Below are 19773 nucleotides of genomic sequence, written 5' to 3'. Positions count from 1 at the left end.
TGCTTTAACATGATCAAATTATTAAATGTTTTTATTTTAATTTAATAGACTTTGTTATGAATTTTATAATAGCACTGATATAACATACTCTTGTTCTATTAAACATAGAAATTATGAAGTGGGTTGGAAATTTGTATGATGTATCTACACTCTAAAAACAATTGTCAAGTTAAGCAAAATCAATAAACATAGTGTTTTCGTTATCAAACAGCGGATAAAACAAATTGTAGATGATGCCGATATTGGACAAGACATACAAAATGAACATAACATAAACCAAACATAAGATAGAATAAATGTAACAAGGAAAACAAATGCCAAACAAAAGGAATATTTTATTTTATTTCTAAAACCATCAAACAATAAACAAAGAATACTAATGATAGGACAGGCAAGACAAGAGTGTGTGGTAGATCCATTTTGTCCAAAGAAATAGTTATCAAATGACTTCTAGGAAAAAAAGGGTTGGACGAAAGTTTCTACCCTATTATAAGAATTTTAGCACCCGGGAAAATGAAGGACAACATAATATATTTGCAACACCACACATTACACATATGGAAAATGAAGCACAACGTAAGAAATTTGCAACACAACGCATAAGGAAAGGCGTGAAATTAACAAACTTTATGGAGTAAGTGATGATAAAATACATTGAAAACCGGTCTCTCTCGCTCCCTCTGTTTTTTTTTCTCTCCCTCTCTGTACGTCTGTGCTTGTTGCTGCTGTCATGGCGGGACGAAGCAGAGTTCCGCCGATGGTGGGCCTGACGGGCCGCGAGTTTCCGGTGGTGGTGGCGGCGACGAGGCCTGGAGTGCCGCTGCCCATTCTGGTGGAGGAGATACCTCCAGCGCCAGGCAGGTCTCTCCGCCCCGTTGCGGCTGCTGCGGCCCTTGCGGAGGAACGCCTGGCTGCTCAGCACCGAGAGATCCAGGCCCTCCTCCTCGACAACCAGCGGCTTGCTGCCACGCACGTTGCCCTCAAGCAGGAGCTCTCCGCCGCCCAGCAGGAGCTCCGCCGCGCCTCCCACCTCGCGGCCGCATCCCGTGTCGAAGGTGAAGCCCGATCCCAGGAGCTTTTCGAGAAGACGATCGGCATGGAGGCAGAGCTTCGCGCCCTTGATAATCTTCGCGCGGAGATGCAGCAGGTGCGCGCCGATGTCCAGAAGCTCCGTTCCTCCCGGCAGGAGCTCGACGCCCAGGCCGATCGCCTCACCCAGGACCTTGCAAGGGCGCGGGCAGACGTGCAGCAGGTTTCGGCGCTCAGGGCGGAGGTTGAGACCATGCACCAGGAGTTGCAGCGTGGCAGGTAACCTTGTTTCCTAAAAAATCTTAATTTGTCTCTTTCCCTTCTTCCCTATTTCATCATCATCATCATCATATGGGCTTATAAATTGATGATATATGCTATAGATTGTTCCTCTGAAAATTTTGGGTAATAGGGAAAATTTCATTCGATTAAGAGCAGCATGTTCTTTCTTTTCTTTATCGCACAGTTCTTATCGTGCATTTCAAGTCCTTATCTTGAAAATACAGTTGGTTGGTCTATCCTTGATCTTTGGGAGTATGTCATGCTATCAAGATCCTGTTATTCAAATGCTTATCAGACGACCATCCAAGGCTATCCAGTAACGTTTTTTGGTTCGGCATGTAAACAGAGTTTACTGTGTTAATTTAACATGGGACTTTTTGCTGAGAATAAATGAAAGTTCTGTTGAATGTAGAATTGGATAGTACAAGTCATAAAAATTCTCTCTATCAAAAGAAATATAACTAAGTGAACCGGTGAACTGTAGCAAATCCATAATAAGTTTGGCATGTTGCTGAGGGCCAGTGCAGAAAGTTTGCATGACTGTCCTTCAGTTCCTCCAATAAACTTTCGAAGCCCTTCACATTTCTTTAGTTCAAAATCATCCATATGGTGTGCTTTACCTTTTCTGCGCCTTGGACAGCTGCTTAAGTTATGGGGTCTTAAGGCATATTCCATTTCAACTATGACAAACTGAGATTATTTTGGAAAATAGATCCATTTGGAATAGTTGTGGACAGTTTTTAGCTGCCTTCATGTACTACATGGAGATGCTTCATAATTAAATCCCTTTCAAGTGTGAAGTTACATAATTCAGAACTATGAAACATAGGTACACGATTTTGTGCATTATATGAACATGGTTAAACATGTCTAGATATACTTGGAAGTACACAGTTAGCGTGATTCAGATCATATAGAGTCTAATGGTCTGATTCTGGCTGGATCTAATCAAGAGAGGCTTCTTTTTCTTTTTCTTTTTTTGATCCCTTGACTTGGTTAAAGGGGGCTTTAGTGATCTTTGATTCCGATTCTTGGAATGCCCAAGAATGGTTGCTCTCTGATTTGTGGGTGCTCCAGGAATGAGGGATCATGCCATGGGCTGAAACAAGCTTGTGTTTGTGTGGTGAAAAATGAACACATTACATGTTAACGCAAGTGATGATGTTCCAAGTTTCCAACCATTTTAATGGAATGCAAAATTCAGTAGATTTAATTTACCATGTTTCATGCATTCCTTCTCTTTTGTTCATGGGGGTGTATGGGTTCCACCTCATTGCAGAAAACTGTGTTCCATGGAACACATTGTACTTAGTCATAGCTATTGAAAACATGCTTTTGGTGTGCTCTAGCATTGTCACAAATATTTTTCTTGGGTCCTCTCGACAAATTTTTTCTCCGTTACTTATCGAGAAGTTTGTTTTTCTCAAGAAAGTCTTAGGAAATGCTGTAAAGTGCATAATGTGACGTATCGGTTGGGCAATAGTTTGATGTCACAATTATTTTAATATAAAAAATCATAAAAAAAGTTTAGAGTAGAATTAGAAAAATAGGGAAAATTTCCCTACAAAGGCAATTAAAAAAAGTAACAAATGATAAACATAAACACAAACAAAAAATTAGTAAAAAGAGATTCAGATTTCACTTAAACAAAACACATCCACAAATCAACTTATAGTCCTTCATACAAAAGTTAAGAATAACCTTCAAGTCTTCAAGTACATGTTCCTGAAATTGAAATCCTTAACAAGGAAGACTTTACAGGTTTAAGACTTGTTGACTTCACTATTTTTTTTTTCTTTGCTAAGTTCTCGTATTTCACAGGGTTCTCCTGCTCCACTATTTTCCTCTTGCTATGTTGGTTATATTGCCGATCCTGCTAATGTGATATGTTTATCTTTTATAGTCATGGACTACCAAGTTGCATGGTCTGTCTTAATATTCAAAATTAGGGATTATTAGATTATGTAGTATGTCTTGATCTTTAAACTTAGGAACAATATCTTGACCATGTGGATTTGAATTCTTGATTCAATCCTTATATTTCTTTGAGTGAACATGTGATTTGTTGCTGCACATTATGATGCATTGTCATGTAAATGCATGATGATACTAATTGGCCAAGGCATGTTTTTCTAAAAATTATTTGTAGAACTTTGAACGATAGCATTTTCAAAGCATTCAGAATATTTTTCTTTTAACCTCTCAAGGTTTGAGGAAATTTATGATGTGAATACTACAAAACTTTGAAGGCATGTTTTGTCTGGGAAGAAAGAGAGTCCCTTTCTGCTGCAGCTTTGCTTAGAACATAATATTGGTTAGGTTCCATGATGAGTGGGTCTTAGTTTAAGAGTTTAACATTTAAATTAAAGTGCACACTGGATATCTATGCAGTTTGAGGTAAATTAAAGTTTTCACTTCTTGGAAAGCTAAAGGGCCAACTTTGTATTTTTCCCTGAAAAACCTGAGTTTAAGAGTTTAACATTTAAATTAATGTGCGCACTGGATATCTATGCAGTTTGAGGTAAATTAAAGTTTTCACTTCTTGGAAAGCTAAAGGGCCAATTTGTATGTTTCCCTGAAAAACCTGGTTTTAGAAGTGGTTAGAAACCTAGTTTCCGAGAAACCAAAATTCTTCTAACTGAGTTCACATTAACCAGGTAACAGACCTGGTTTATCGGATAAGCCCCAAATTTTTTTCCATTCTTAATGCCCAAAATTCTCATATTGTCAATAGTTTCCAAGATTTTTTTATCCAATGAAAATGCACAGATTAAGGCATACTAAGTGAAAGCATCATAGGTAAGTCGATGATAATGTCAGATATGTTCCTCCCTTTTTCTAAAGGGGTAATTTGTTTGGAAGTTTGTCAACTCATTTCCTATTTTATTTCTTTCTTTATTTCTTATACTATTATCCTGTTTTGCAGCTGAAAAAAACCTTTGTTTTGCACTTATTTTGCTTAATGTTTTTTTTTTTTCAATCACCCATTTAGGAACCTGTTAAAGGCATCGAAACACTAGTATATGTTATGTGGGTTTCAATTATTTTTTGTTTGTCACACACTTATGGGGCCAAGTATGCGAGACTGACACTAGTCTAAAGCTTCTAACTAATTGGAATGTACCTTCTTCTGAAACTTGTTCTATGGACAACCCTTTCAATTAATGAAGGTTCATTCCCTATTTATGTACTCAGCTTGTAATAAGCTACCCTTCTACCTATATGTTGGCTTCTATTTGTCCTTGAGGAAATTTTGGTTTTCACATAGACTAGAACATGGCTGCACGGTCTGTTTGGTTTCGTATTTTCATCATCACTATGTTTTCCTGCAAGAAGAATAAAAAGAGGAGCAGCAAAATATCACAAGTTAGGCACTTTTAGTGAGCGTGATTTGACTGACAGCCCACCTAACATTTAGCATATTGCATTGTAGTCCAATATTAAAGGTTTAAGGAACATCCTGTTCAAGTAAGGTCGTAATACTAAAGGAACATCCAAGTATACAAAATTGAATACAACAAGTCTTGGATCTGACCCAAATCCAAGGGAGGAACCAATGTGAATACTTTAACACCCTATCTCGAGTCGTACATGATCTTGAACCATGGACACCTTCTTCTCTTACTAGAATCTTTTCTTTGTCAATCCTTTAGTAAATAGGTGGTTAGCCTGTGACTAACAAGGGAGATCAACTCACGCACTTTGCTCTGGTGAAAGCCCAGTCTCCATTGAAATCTCTAATTTCATTCGTAATTAGCGTTAACTCCCTAAGATACTTATATACTTCTTTAGATTGGGGTGGGTTATTATCTCCTAATATCCACTCGATCCATCTACCTAACACTGTGACTCCTTATTTAGTCGTACCCATAACCTATAAGGTCCAACCCTTAACAATACTCCTCCCTTGCAAAATACCTTGTCCTCAAGGTGTAAACTCTGGAGAACGAGATTGAACGTCGACTGCTAACTCTTAGGTTGCTGGCAGATCATCATAAGTGTTCCATTTGATGAGCCATTCAGTTTGTAGCTGTTTCCCTTGTCTCACCCTTCGAATTCCCAGCCTGTGGTAGGGGTATAGGGCTGCTGGTTCAGTTAGTGCAGGAGCAGCTCTAGCTTCCATACTCGTGGGTGGATTGAAATAAGGTTTCAATTTTGAAACGTGAAACACTGGGTGGATTAAGCTCCCTTCAAGCAACCCAAGTTCATAGGCTACAGAGCCTATCCTTCTTTTAACTTGGTATGGGCCAACAAACCTTGGTGCCAGCTTGCCACTCTCCTTCTTGAATGCTGAGCCCATGCCATGGGTAGGGCGTCGAAGGAAGACCCAGTCGCCTTCCTTCAGCTGCAAGTCTTGGTGTCTCCTGTTAATACTGTATCACCATGCGGTTTCGGGCGGCAGCTAGGTGCTGTTTGAGGTCTTGGAGGACTGCATCCTTGCATCTCAATTGGACATCCACATCTTCCTCCCTTGTTGTTCCTGGTTGGTATCTCCTTGGGTCAAGTGGGGACTGTCCATTGACAGCTTCGAAGGGCGTGATCCTTATGGAAGAGTGCCAACCCATATTATAAGCATATTCAGCCCAGCTCAGGTACTCTGCCCACAGTCTTGGATGCTGTCTTGTGAAGCATCTGAGGTAAGTTTCAAGGCTTTTGTTCACTATCTCCATCTGCCTATCCGATTGGGGATGATAGGATGTCGACATCTGCAGCTTGGAGCCTTGAAGTCGGAAGTATTCCTTCCAAAATGAGCTTAGAAAGAGGGAGTCTTGATTGTTGACTATCGTCTGAGGCATGCCATGGAGTTTTCCCATGTAGTCATGGAAAGCTCTAGCCGTTGTCTTCGTAGAAAAAGGGTGGGATAATGCTATGAAATGAGCATGTTTCGATAGATGATCTACCACCACCAAAATGGCTGACTTTCCGCTAGATTTGGGCAGCACTTCCACGAAGTCCATGGAAATATCCTCCCAGATGCGGTTCGGAATAGGAAGTGGCTGTACTAACCTTGCGGGTTTCCTAGTTTCTTGCTTGTTTTGTTGACAAACTTGGCACCTCCTAACATAGTCTGTGATCAACCTCTTCATCCTAGGCCAATAGGAAAAGGATCGCATCCTCCTATATGTCCTTTCCACTCCCTCATGATGTGCTGCCTTGGAGTTACTCCGGAAGTGTCTCCTTCAACTCCAATTCGAGAGGTATAAACACCCTTATGTGGTAGTACATGTATGGTTCTCGCCACACATACCCATAGCATTTGGTCGGGCTGCTGCTTATGCGCCTCTTAATGTGTTGTATGGAGGCTGCTCCCTGATGCACCTGCTTAATCATGTCCCACAGCTCTACTTGCACCTGAGAGAAGGTCATTTGGGTCATTAGAACTCACCCAACTGATCGCTAGCGTGTGACAGCCTGTCCGCCATTGAGTTCTCATTCCCTTTTCGAAACTATATCTCGAAGTCAAACCCCATGAGTTTAACAATCCAGCGTTGTAAGATTGGGGGCAAGGACTGTTGCTACAAGCAGTATCTGAGGCTGTGGTGGTCGGTTACCACCATGAATCGGCAGCCCATTAAATATTGTTTCCATTTCATGATTGCAAGTACGATGGCCATCAATTCTTGTTCATAGGCAGTCCTTGCCTTAAATGAAGACCCCAACATTTCACTGAAAAAGGCGATGGGCAGATGTTCTTGGCTGAGGATGGCTCCAACTCCTTGGCCTGATGCTTCAGTTTCCACCACAGAAGGAAGATTGAAGTCGGGCATCCTTAGGACAGGTGCAGTCGTGATGGCCTGTTTCAGCCTTTCAAATGCTTCTTCCTCCTGGCCTTCCCATTTGAACCTGTCCCTCTTTGTCAGTTCCACCAGTGGTGCAGCGATCCAGCCATAGCCCTGTACGAATTTACGGTAGTAACCAGCAAGGCCCAAAAACGAGCGCAGCTCCTTGACAGATTTTGGGAGTTTCCATCTTCGTATGGCCTCCACCTTATCCCCATCCATATCTACCTTTCCTTGACTGATTACATGCCCCAAATATGCAAGCTGCCCTGTTCTGAGGGCGCACTTAAGCCTTTTTGCATGGTGCTACTGCAGCGTGTACAAAACCAGTCGTAAGTGTCTCAAATGCTCCTCTCGGCTGCACTATAAACTAGGATATCGTCAAAAAATACCAACACAAATTGGCGTAGGAATGGTCTGAACACGTCATTCTTCAATGATTGGAAGGTGGCTGGGGCATTAGTTCACTCGAAGGGCCTGGCCTTCAACTCGTACAGCCCATCGTGAGTTCTAAATGTTGTCTTGGGGACGTCCACGGGATTCACACTTATTTGGTGATAGCCTGCTTGAAGATCCAGCTTCGAAAAATAGACAACCCCATGTAATTCATCCAAATGGTCTTCAATTATAGAAATGGGGTTAGAAATGGGGTACCAACTTTTTACCGTGATAGCATTGAAGGCTCGATAATCCACACAAAACCTCCAACTATCATCTTTTTTCTTGACTAGTAGTGCTGGGGAAGCGAAGTGGGCCAAGGGGCTGTGACTAGGCGGATAATGCCATCTTTAAGCATCTCTCGCACCATTTTCTCCAAGTTCTCCTTTTGATAATGGTTGTACCTGTAGGGGCGTAGTCTCACGGCCCTTGCCCGTGGCTGTAACTCAATGTTGTAATCACTTGCTCTTGCTTGTGGTAGTCCTCTCAGTGCTTCAAATACATCGCTAAATTCCTTCAGCAGCTCCTCTAAGCGCTTGGGGTTGACACAACCTTGCCATCGTCGACCCTTCCTTGCCATCGTCGACCCTTTGCTGCATCAGCTAGTTCTTGATCAGACGCCACCAACAACATTAGTGATGCAGCCTTACCTTTTAATAGTTTGGCAACCGGTTGTTCCTCATTCGACTTCTTAGCATCATCGGTTAGAGTCTGTCTGCTCCCCCCCCATTTTGACCAAAATGCATCCACATGCTTACGAAATCCCACACCACTTCGCCCAGACTGCGCAGTCATTGGATTCCTAGTACCAAATCGGCTCCCGCCATGGCCAAGGTGAACAGTTCGACTGGGAATTTGTGGCCCTGAATTTCCAGCGATTCAAGTGAACACCCGCCCTTGCATTTCAGAGTGTTCCCGTCTCCCACCAATCCACATTTGTGCAACCCAAGGCCTTATCTGTCTTTTCTGCAATGAAATTGTGGCTGGAGCCCGTGTCCACCAGCACACTGACTCTGTGCCTCTCAATGATCCTTCAACTTGCATTTACTGAGGCACTTCGTCCCACGCTAGAGCGTGGAGGGAAATTTCCGGTGGTAAGCTGGCTGAAGACTCACCCAACGTCTCTTTGGTGCAGTGGCTTCTTCCCTACCAGGTGGCTCGTCTTCTTCGTCCACCAAGTACATGTGTAGTTTCCTACAGACGTGCCCTGGTGACCATGGTTGGTCGCAGTGGAAACAGATCCCTCTGCGACGTTTGTCCTTAATATGCTCTGGTGTGAGACGCCTAATCACCTGTCGAGATGTTGGATCCTGTTTTGCTTCATTCGCCTATGGAGGGGCATTCTCTGCACGTGATCCAGGGCTCTTGCTGCCTCTGTTGATACCCCACAGCCTATTGTTTTTGCCGAGACACATGTGTTTCTCTTCCACCATTTGTGTTATCTCAAAACAGTCTGGAAGTGTGCGGGGTTTTGCAGCCTGCACCTCATTCCTGATTTCCTCCTTTAGGCCACCTAGGAATGCTCCCACAAGTGCTTCAGTAGGCATCCTCTGACCATGTTACTAAGCTCCTCAAAGCGTTTGGTACTAGACGATAGATCCCTTTTGTTTGATTGTGGACAGTTCGACATTGTAGTCAAGAAACATCGAAGGTCCAAAACGTGATTTCATAGCATCGACTAGCCCATCCCATCCCGATTTGCCATGGTGCATCGCCAGCCACCTGTACCACTTGATAGCAGATCCATCAAAGTGGATGGCGGCGTGGCCCACCCTCTACTCGCCAGTGATTCCATGGCACTCAATGAACTGTTCTGCCTTGAAGATCCAGCTCAGAGGGTCCTCCCCTGAGAATCGTGGGAAGTCCATTCTAAGCTGCTTCCAAGGCCCTGCGCCGGTTCCTCTGTTTTCACCGATGAACTCAGAATCGAGCACCTCGCCTGACGAAGGGGGAGGAGGAGGAGGAGGAAGGAAAAAAGGAGGGGTTCGAGAACGACGAAACTCACTGTTAGCCGTCTCTGTTCAGTTGGTACTGGGCGACCCTGATCCACGACTCGGCTAAAGCATATCCTTGATCATCGTCGCCAAGGCATGTTGATCGGCCATAAATGCCGACAGTCTCTGTTTTCGACTGTGTGAAGTCTCTGATTCGTCAATGCCATCGATTCCTCCATACGCTTCCTGTGCGCCTACACCGCTGCTCTGGCATCCTTCGACGTCACCTTGTTGGGGTTGGCCATAGCTCTGATACCTATGTTAGCCTGTGAGTCTGTTACTAATAGGGGAGATCAACTCACGCACTCTGCTCTGGTGAAAGCCCAGCCTCCATTGAAATCTCTAATTTCATTCGTAATTAGGGTTAACTCCCTAAGAAACTTCTATACTTCTTTAGATTGGGGTGGGTTATTATATCCTAATATCCATATGACCCACCTACCTAACCCTGTGACTCCTTATTTACTTAGATCCATAACCCACAGGGTCCAACCCTTAACAATATGTTAGCTACTTGGTGTTCAGGATGAACAAATTGAGACTCAGTTACTCAATATCTCTAACTTTTGTATCAAAAAGTGCTGATCTATCTTAATGTGCTTCATGCTGCTGTGACATATGAGATTAACTATTTGTAGCAGTGTGGTGTCACACAACAAGAAAGATCTTGACTAACATTCTTCTTAATTTGTCAACAAATGTCTGACCCATGTCACCAGGGAAATGATTGCAGTTCTGGCCGTATATCTAGCTTCAATGCTTGACCTAGGGATGACCAGGTCAAGGGATGACCCTCTGCCTTTACTACTTTAAGACATTAAATTTTCCCTATATAATATAAATGGCCGAACATTAACTTTTTTTTTTTCATTAGGATAACCTGCCCAATCTGCATTTTGTATACGTGACCACTTTATGAATTCCTTTACCTGTTTGATTCTTCTAATAAAGGAGTCTATCTCCAACTGTTCATTTTAAATATTTCAAACCTATTTTACATCCATATGACCAGATCTCAGTTCATCCATGAAGTGATTTACCTCATTTATTTTATAAACAATATATGGCCTGGTGAAGGCAAGGTATTGAAGATATCTACTATGCGGCAATATCTTGTACAGTTATCATACAGCTCTCTATTTGGAGTGCTGAGTTTATAATCGAACACACTTGGAGTAGCCAAAGGTTTAGAATCCTTTGTTCCTCTCAATAAATCAAGTATGTATTTGAGTTGGGTTAACGTTAGTGTGCCATCTTTTTTATCAACTTCAATTCTAAGGAAGTCTGGCAGGTCCCCAAGGTCTTTCATCTTAAATATTGCTTTAAAAGACCTTTCACCCTTTGAATGTATGGGCTTTAGTTACCTCTAACAATTATGTTGTCCACACTCCACATATAATCGTGTCTTCTCGTAAAATAAACAGAGGGATCCAGTAGGCATCAATGAAATCCATATCTTTCGATTTCTTGAGATGCTACCAAACCAAGATTGAGAAGTTTGCCTCATCTATAGATGGCTTTCTTAGTTTACACATGTAAGTTTTTTGTATATCCAATGTCTGCTTTATGTATATTTCTTCCTTCAAATATCCATGGAAGAATGTATTTTTGACGTCCAATTAGCTTATCACACATCCATGGTCAAATGCCAAAGAAACTAAAACACTAATTTTCTCCATCTTGATCACATGATTGAATGCTTCTTCATATAATCTTGCCCATATGCTTGCACAAATATCTTTGTGACATGTCTTGCTTTGTATTGTTTTATGCTCCCATCAGGTTTGGATTTTATTTTATACACCTATCAAGAAGCCTAGATACAATTTCCCGTTGTTTGATACTCATGTAGGGCTTCTATCTCTGCTGCTATCGTTTCAATTCACTTGGTTAAATTTATGGCTTGATGAATGAAATGGGTGCATGATGTTTCTCCGTCTGCAACAAAAAACAATTGAAAATCCGTAGAAATAGAGAAATTGTCATGATTAATCCATGGTGAATTGGATGTCAAACTCTTTTATTCTTCTTCCAACAGATCGCACATATTGTTCATTTTTTGTGGTGGATATGATTCTTTTGCTCTTATAACATACATCTGACCTGAAATTTTTCTTACTCTTTGGTTGGCTAGACTTTATCCTTAATTTGCAGTGGACCCAAGGCATTGTCCAAACGGTGACCAATTGCACCTAAGGCCAAGTTGATTGACAATCTCTTGTAACATTGGAAAAAGATGTTCAGCATTCAAGCATGGAAATATGTTTCCTTGTTCTTCAGTCTGTGTGAAGTGATCTACATAACAAAGCGATCATAAGAACATGATACAAAGCGATCATAAGAACATGATACTTTGGCCCTAAACCACTTAGTCTTTGCTGCTTCTTTCTCTGTCTGCAAGACTGCAACCTCATAGCCAATGACTGGTACTTGATCTGTAGTACTCTTCTTTCTATTTAAGTACTCTATCATTGGTATGGACTTTTTCCTTAGGAGTTGAAATTCATGCTTAAGATACAGTACTCATGTCCCTGAAATTGGAGTGAGACCTTACAAGATTATTGTGTAAGTCCATTGTCGGACAATCACCTGAAATGGACACCAATACCTCGTGAGAAAAAGTGGAGGTAATATATGCAACCAATGCCTGTCTTCTTTCATCCAAGTAATAAACCCAGAGTTCTGAACAATTCTGGTTGAAGCTACCCTTTTATTAACCTTCTCTTCCACATGAGAAATTGTGGCATGGCTGGTATTGATTCATCCACATGTCTCAAAAGCTGGACATACAAAGAACAATTTACCTATTTTTGGTATCAACATTAGATTTGCTGATTTTTCCAAAGAGAAAACTCACTGAAGTTGGATGAAGTCTGAAGAGGAATAAAATATGTGATCACATGAAATGACACAGAAATCAATAGAGACAAAAGCAGAAAACTGGTTCAGTTCAGTCCTTATGAGAAATCAGCAATGAACATATCAAAACTGAATTTAAATCCATTGAGTAGGATGCAGATTTCCAGAATCAATATGATGTGAAAAACACGGACTGATTGAATGCCCCAAGGGCTGATTCTGTTTTGAATATATTTACTCATTAAAGCAATGTTGTCAAAGTGTATCGTGAGCCGTATCGTTCTGGCTTTAAGATACGTTGTATCGTAAAATATCGTAACGTATTGTATTTAAAAAAAAATTAATCAGAAAAAATAGAAAAAATTCTGAAAAAATAATAAAAAATAGTAAAAATCAAGAATAATATGTTATTCATAAAAAACATGTTTTACAAAATGATAGGCTTATTCATCATTCATAAACATCAAAATTTATAATAATATCAATCTAGAAAGCACAACAAGAAACATAACATAACATAACATATATTATAATTTGATAACTATAGATTCATAAGTCATAAGGTCCATAAGCCTATGAGATAACACATCAAAAACAAGTTTTAAATGTTATGTATTACATCACAAGATGATCATGAAATTGTGAAAATATTCAATGTCAATACATATAAAATGAAAGCACTCTCGACTCTCATTCATAATCGTCATTCTCATCCTCATCTCCATCTCCATCTTCTTCTTCATCTTCATTTTCATGAATTTGAAGATCATCACCAACATATCCAATAGGCTTTCCTTCATCAGCAATTTCTGTTGCTTCAGTTTCCAGGTTGAAGCATTGAAGATCATCATCATCAAATATTGTAGTTGGTTCTTTCTCAATCCATGGTTCTGGATCTTCAAAGTTTTTTAAGCTGATAGGATCAAATTGAAATTTGTGCTTTCTTGGTGATGTTTTTTGTAATTATCTATGTTAAATAAGAGAAAACTTATTAATAGATAATTATATATAAATATATTATAAAATAAATGTAAATGTTAAGTTGTATTACCTTTGTTTCAACCTCATATTATATCGAAGAAAGACAAGGTCATTCAACCTTTTATGTTCGAGCTATTCCTTTTCTTGTTGTAGATATATTGGAAACACTCCAATTCCTTTTGCATCCACTAGTACTGCATGTTTGGCTGATGACTTTAATTGCAAAAAGTCTTAGGTTTGGACAATAATGCCCAAACCTATTCCACCACAAGTCTAAACAGAAATAAAACATGGTAAAAGTTAAAACAATAAAAAAGAATCAAAGGTAACAAATGCAAAGTAAATTAAAAATTTCTATGTATTTACCTGGACGCATGGTTGTCTTGGCTTGAACGGTGGAGCTTATTCCCATGTCTCCTATACAATTATCATATAGATCCAACTCATTGTGGACAACATCTTGTGCTCTAGAATCTATGACTAACACTTCAACACAATTTAACAAACCATGCGTGACTTCTCTGTCCTTTTTAAATGTAGTACAAAATCTAATTGCAGGATTTAGATAGTAAGTTGCTGCATGAAGAGGTTGATGAAGTTATCCAGTCCATTTTTTATCTATAATCTTTCATATGGGCATGTATAATTTTTTTCTTCTCTTTCAAGTTATCTCGAATAGCCTCTTTTGTTTATCCATAGCCTCATATAAGTACCCTATGGAAAGCCTATCCTCGTTGTCAGCTAACCTGAGGACTTTAATGGAACACAAACTGTCAATAGGTTCACACATGATTCCCAAAATTTGCTATTAAGTATAATATCCACAACTAAAAAAGATTTACTTTTATAAGCATGTGGATATGCAGCCCATTCTTCACTAGAGAACATCTGCCTCAATGGAGTTCTTTGTTTCACTATACTCTGCACAGTCAATACAATTGTGGCAAATCTAGTTTGTGCAGGTCATATTAATTCAACTCTTTTTGTAAATTTTTTCATCAAACTCAATACATATGCATGATTATAGATAAATTTTGTAATCTCTTGGCACTGGTCAACAACTGATTTCATATCATACATCTTACTAAGATCTTGAAGCATTAGATTAACACAACGAGTGGCACATGGACCCAAGAAAATGTTCTATACTTTTGAAATAACATATCCCTTGCAGCTCTATAATTTGCAGCATTATCTGCAATAAATTGTACAATGTTTGTAGGTCCAACCTCTTATACGACATTGTCAAAAGCATTGAACAAAATTTCAGCAGTTCTATGAACATTAGACAAATCAAGAGATTTTAACATTGTACCTTTAGGGCAATAAACAAGAAAATTCACAAGTGATCTTGACCGGGTATCAGTCCATCCATCTGACATAATGGAGCAACCTATTTCCTTCCAGCTTAATTTCCACTGATCACAATGTTCCATTACCTCTTTCACCATAGCTTCAAGAATTTTGCCCCTCAACTGATGATATGATGACATTTTGAATCCAGGGCCTATAGAAACAATTGCATTTGCCATGACCTGGAACTGAAAGGAATTAGTTGCATTAAAGGGAATACGTGCATCATAAAACCATTTCCCTACCCTCAACTGTGCCTGATGTAGCATATCTTTGGATGGCATAGCAGCACGAATCTAGGACTGACAACCTAGGCTAGTATAAGAAGAGAAAAAGTTCCTAATAGAACCAACATTACACCTACTACTAGGAACTCTACCACTAGGCCGATGACCACACCTAATACCTGGTGCACCTCTTCTCTTCCTTTCAAATGGGCTAGATCGACCTCCTTCTTACATGATTCCTTTCCCTTTACCTCTTGAGCTCTCCACATCTGTTCTTAAACTGATGTCATATTCATCATGTTCAACGTTTTCATCAGCTTCTTCTTCTTCTTTTTCTTCTTCATCTTCCCAAGGCTCATCATAGCCTTCATCTGTCTCTTCCATTTGTTTTTGTACTTTCTTTTGATGTAAAACATTAAGCATATCTAAACATTTCTGACGCACAAATGGAGGCAAAGGTTTGTTTGATTTTCCAACTCATGGAGCTACATCATAACGTGTTCCTGCGAAATGGTGTTTTATTTTAATAATCCTTCCTAAAAATGTGTTATCACAAAAGCTACATTTGATTCTTAACCGGTCATTCTCCTTCACCCTTTCGCACCACTACTATGTAGGATCAGATGATGCCATATTTTCACACAAAAACGAAAACTTACGGTAAACTTAACGAAAAACAATCGAAATCTTTCAATCAACGGTAAAAGTATATGAATGTATGGTAAAATCAAAGGGGAAACAAATTTGAATTCAAGGTAAGAGATTGGACTAGACATGATGATCTGTTTGGGTGAGGTCCAATGGTTTTTCAGCAGGAACTAATGGTACCTAATTCAGATTTTGATTGTCTCGTGTGGAACACAAGAATATGTAGGTTTAGATTGTAGGGTTTTTGGCTAGGTCACATGGGTGCCTATATGGCTCTCGCACCCGTGTCACCGCTGGTGGTGGTGCTTATTCGACACAGCACGTCTGGTCCTGTCAGTTGAACCAGGCCAAAACTGGCCATTTTAAGTGTGTATTGGACTAAACTAGCTCTAGTACAAAAAGTTTATATGTAATAGACAAATAAGGCTACTAAACAATTAAATAACTATATAACAAATGATATATATATATATATATATATATATACACACATTTTTGCTGCACCCGCACCTAAAGCTTTTTTGAAAAATTTACGGATCCACATCCACACCCACACCTGCACCATTACCCACCCCCTGCACCCATGTGACATAGGTTTTTGGGTGAAGAAAAGAGAATTTTCCTGCAGCCCCAAAATTAGTGTTTCTGATCAGGATTGTCAACTCAAAGGAGCAGAAACCAGCAGGTTTCAGAAAGAAACAAAGAAGATGCCAGAAAAAGGAAAGGAATTTTGGGGAGCAAAATCAAAATTGACAAAAAGAAATTTAGGAAGCAAAAAGAAGAACTTATTAGAGAAAAATTTCATCTTGATTGACAAAACAGACAGGTCTCTGCTGGGCCTCATTAGGGAAGCAATCACAGCCCCAAATTTGCCTTCCAGCCTTTTCTCTGATATCATGTTGGATTTTGTGTTTTGTCACCATAACATTTTCCTGGAACAAAGGGGCACAAAAGATTCCAAGACATGACCCAATGTGAATACCTTAACAGAGTCATCACTGAGGAGGAAAATCTTGGATATGCTTTGAGATGGACAGGAACGAAGAGATAGCAGGATTTGAAAATTTTGCACAATTTTTTATTGATTTTATCCTGTAACTATTTTTTAGCGAATGCTCACGTCGATGCCATAAACTCACTTGCATTTGTGGGCAGAGCTGCAGTGGAGTATGAGAAAAAGATTCATGCTGAAAATATGGAGCAAAGTCAAGCAATGGAGAAGAATATGATATCCATGGCTCGAGAAGTTGAGAAACTGCGTGCTGAACTCGCCAATGCTGAAAAAAGAGCATTGGCTGCTGCCGCTGCATCTGCTGCTGCAAATCCAGGTAATGGTGCATGTAAATGGGCCCTTTGACCTTTTTGTTTTTAAAGAATATTATGCCTGTTTATCGGGAAGGTTCTGTGTCTGGGCATGTGAACCATCTGACAGCAGGCTTTGGCTTCTAGGACCTGGCTACGGTGGAAACTATGGACCTGATATTAGATATGGGGGAAACACTTATGCCGATGGTTATGCCATGCACCAAGTATGTAGTCAATGCCAATTCTATTTTTTATGAAAAACACAAATTTCAGGCCTCAAGTATCTTGACATGGCATATTGCATTCAGGGTGGTGTTGAGAGCATTCCTCAGTATGGAACTGGAGGTAGTTCAAGGGGGCCATATGATGCACAACTGTCTCACGTCCGTTAGATTGAAGGCTTGGAGTGATTTTTACAACAAAAACAACTCAGCTCGAGAAGGAGATGGCATACTTCACTATTTATGCTTCTGTATTGATGAAAATCAAGCTGGCAATCTTTTTCAGAGTTCTTTAAATCATCCTAGAATTTGTTCTGATTTTCTGTGGCCTCTGTTTTGTATACAAACACCAGTGTAGATGTTCTATGTCGAAGTATCCAGGGTAATTTTTTGTCATAATGCTCAGGAAGGGATTTTCTTGGTTCTGACAAATGGCATTTTTCAGTGAAAATGGCAAATATAGCATATCTTCTTTAAAAGATATATATTAACTTCTAAAGTGTTCTTGATGCAACAACTACCTTGTATTCAGTAATCTGACGTGATTGACTCAGCTCAATGGGTGTTAATGTCTTCTTTAGAACGTTTGACATATAAAGATAAAAAATTGACATATCTTATGTACAGAAGCGCCCTGCATTAGTTTAGTGGCTTTCTAGCTTATATATCAAACAACTAATGCCAGTGGTTTTCTCTAAAATGCTGCAGTTGTCTAGATTTTACATCACTCGAGGCACATGTGCCGTCCAAATGCCTGTTAAAAACACACTTAAATGTTTGCACCATTGATCGAAGTCACACTTGCTTCAGTTTATGGTTCTTTGAACTCCAGCTGAGTTGATTAGTCAAGGTAAGTACAATACCTTCAAATGAAGTTTCTTCCATCTGTGTTGATTTTTGAATTCTCATGTCCCTATTTTTATCTTGGACTTCTATCTCTTGCACCATTAATCAAAATCGCATTTGCATCAATTTGTCCTGGTTTAAACTCTAGCTTGGTCAATGAGTCAATATGACTAGAGTGCCATCAAATGAAGTTTTTTCCTTTTCATTGGTTATTGAATTGTCACGTCCCTTTTCTTCTGGTTGATTTTTCATGCCCTTTTAGTAATGATTCATGTTTGTTCCGTACCTATGTCATCTGGCACCAATAGCCAAAGGGAACGACAGAAGCTAATCTCCCTTTCTAAATGATACCTTGATTACTTTTGTTCCTTCGCCAAGCTGTGTTGAACTTACAGTTGATGATGTTCCTCATTCTGCCTCTTGCTCTCAAGATATGTCACATGGGTACTCTTAGATGGCTACTGCATTCTTGTCTTCGCTGGTGGTGCTGTGTTGGTGCTTCTCTCATATCGCATGTCCAGTGCGGTCAGTTGAATTGGGTCAAAACTGATCATTTTTCAAAGGTGCATTTGACTAAACTAGCTCTCATACAAAAAGTTTATATGTATGTATATATATATATATTGAAAAAAACATGAAAAACGAATTTTGAACTCAATGAGCATGATAGATCAAAGCCTTCCTACAACGAGAAAATGGTAACGGTGTTCAAATAATTTTTCCCAAATGATGAAATTGCCCTTGAGAAAAATGGAGAATCGTGTAAACATGAAGGCATCTTGCCCCTCTTACTGAAGTTGATCCGAAGGACGTCCTCTTGACTTTTGCACTAATGATTTTACTCATATAGCTTCATGTCACATTTGACTTCACTCCGACGGTTGAAATGGAGTTAGAATTCAAAAGAGGGCAAATCATTGCCCAAACCCTAGATTTTTTTTTTTTAAGCTGACAAAACCCAAGTTGAAGGATGGATCGGTCCATCCAAGCTTCCAAGCGAGTCAGAATCCTAGAGGCATCAAGGTATGGGCTTGAGTGTTTTACGACAGTACTATAGAGTTTGAGAGAGAGAATATTTGAGTACTTGCTCATTTATATATGCATTGGTGCCCCCTAAGCCTTTTTTAGTCCTTTTATTAAGGGCACGATGAATGACCATCCTGAATGTGAAAAAGGAGATGACAGATCATCTACCTCGTCTCGATGCTTTTCTTGGACGCCCCACCCCAAGAAAATGTCATACTATATTCAACACATTTAGACCCTCTTGTCTCAACATAATGCTCTTTTTTAAAAAGGTCACATTTAGAATTAGCAAGCAAATCTGAAAACTGTTTTAGTATTTACTGTTCATCCCACCGTCAACTCCAAGCCTAAGCTAATGTGACACATTATGTTTCCAATCGCTAGCTTGCATACATTACAATCAATATTGAGGGACTGTCCTCCAAGGGATTGGCGCAATAGATGGGGCAAGGGCTGATAGACAGCAAGTTTTCATTTTAAATCCCCATAGCATCAATCCTTTATGTTGCAAAAGGATGGTCACAAACACGTACATTGAAGCACAGCGGAAGCAGCGGTCCAAGGCACCAAAGTAGACTTTATACTGGATGAAAGCTTTGACCTTCTTCTGAACAATAAGAAAAAAAAAATACTTCTGCTACTCACCCAAAGTCAACATAGAGGGACTTGTTGCCAATGACTTGCTAGTTATTGTTTACCACAATGTCAACATGGCTGTACACGATAGTTCAAACAGATGGATGTATCCATAAATGAAATTCACCATGAAGATGGTGAGTTTGTT

General features: G+C 39.8%; 1 protein-coding gene across 1 annotated transcript; it reads left to right on the top strand.

The window, feature by feature from the left end:
- The first annotated feature begins 650 nt into the window (after positions 1–650).
- Positions 651–17616, top strand: LOC116253838 (protein FLX-like 1). Its single transcript, XM_031628791.2, has 4 exons — positions 651–1308; positions 16747–16919; positions 17041–17120; positions 17205–17616. The coding sequence occupies exons 1-4, from the start codon at positions 731–733 to the stop codon at positions 17286–17288; spliced, it is 915 nt and encodes a 304-aa protein (XP_031484651.1). The 5' UTR covers positions 651–730; the 3' UTR covers positions 17289–17616.
- Positions 17617–19773: the final 2157 nt, after the last annotated feature.

Source organism: Nymphaea colorata, chromosome 5 (assembly GCF_008831285.2).
Source record: "Nymphaea colorata isolate Beijing-Zhang1983 chromosome 5, ASM883128v2, whole genome shotgun sequence".
Classification (NCBI taxonomy): Eukaryota; Viridiplantae; Streptophyta; class Magnoliopsida; order Nymphaeales; family Nymphaeaceae; genus Nymphaea; species Nymphaea colorata.
Note: the sequence above shows the minus strand (reverse complement) of the source record. Positions and strands in the feature narration are given on the sequence as shown.

Bases quoted from the DNA above. Each gene is read 5' to 3' on its own strand.
- LOC116253838 (XM_031628791.2), top strand. From the start codon at position 731: ATGGCGGGACGAAGCAGAGTTCCGCCGATGGTGGGCCTGACGGGCCGC. The intron at 1,309-16,746 runs GTAACCTTGTTT...ATTTGTGGGCAG, and splicing joins CAGGAGTTGCAGCGTGGCAG to AGCTGCAGTGGAGTATGAGA. The intron at 17,121-17,204 runs GTATGTAGTCAA...TATTGCATTCAG, and splicing joins ATGGTTATGCCATGCACCAA to GGTGGTGTTGAGAGCATTCC.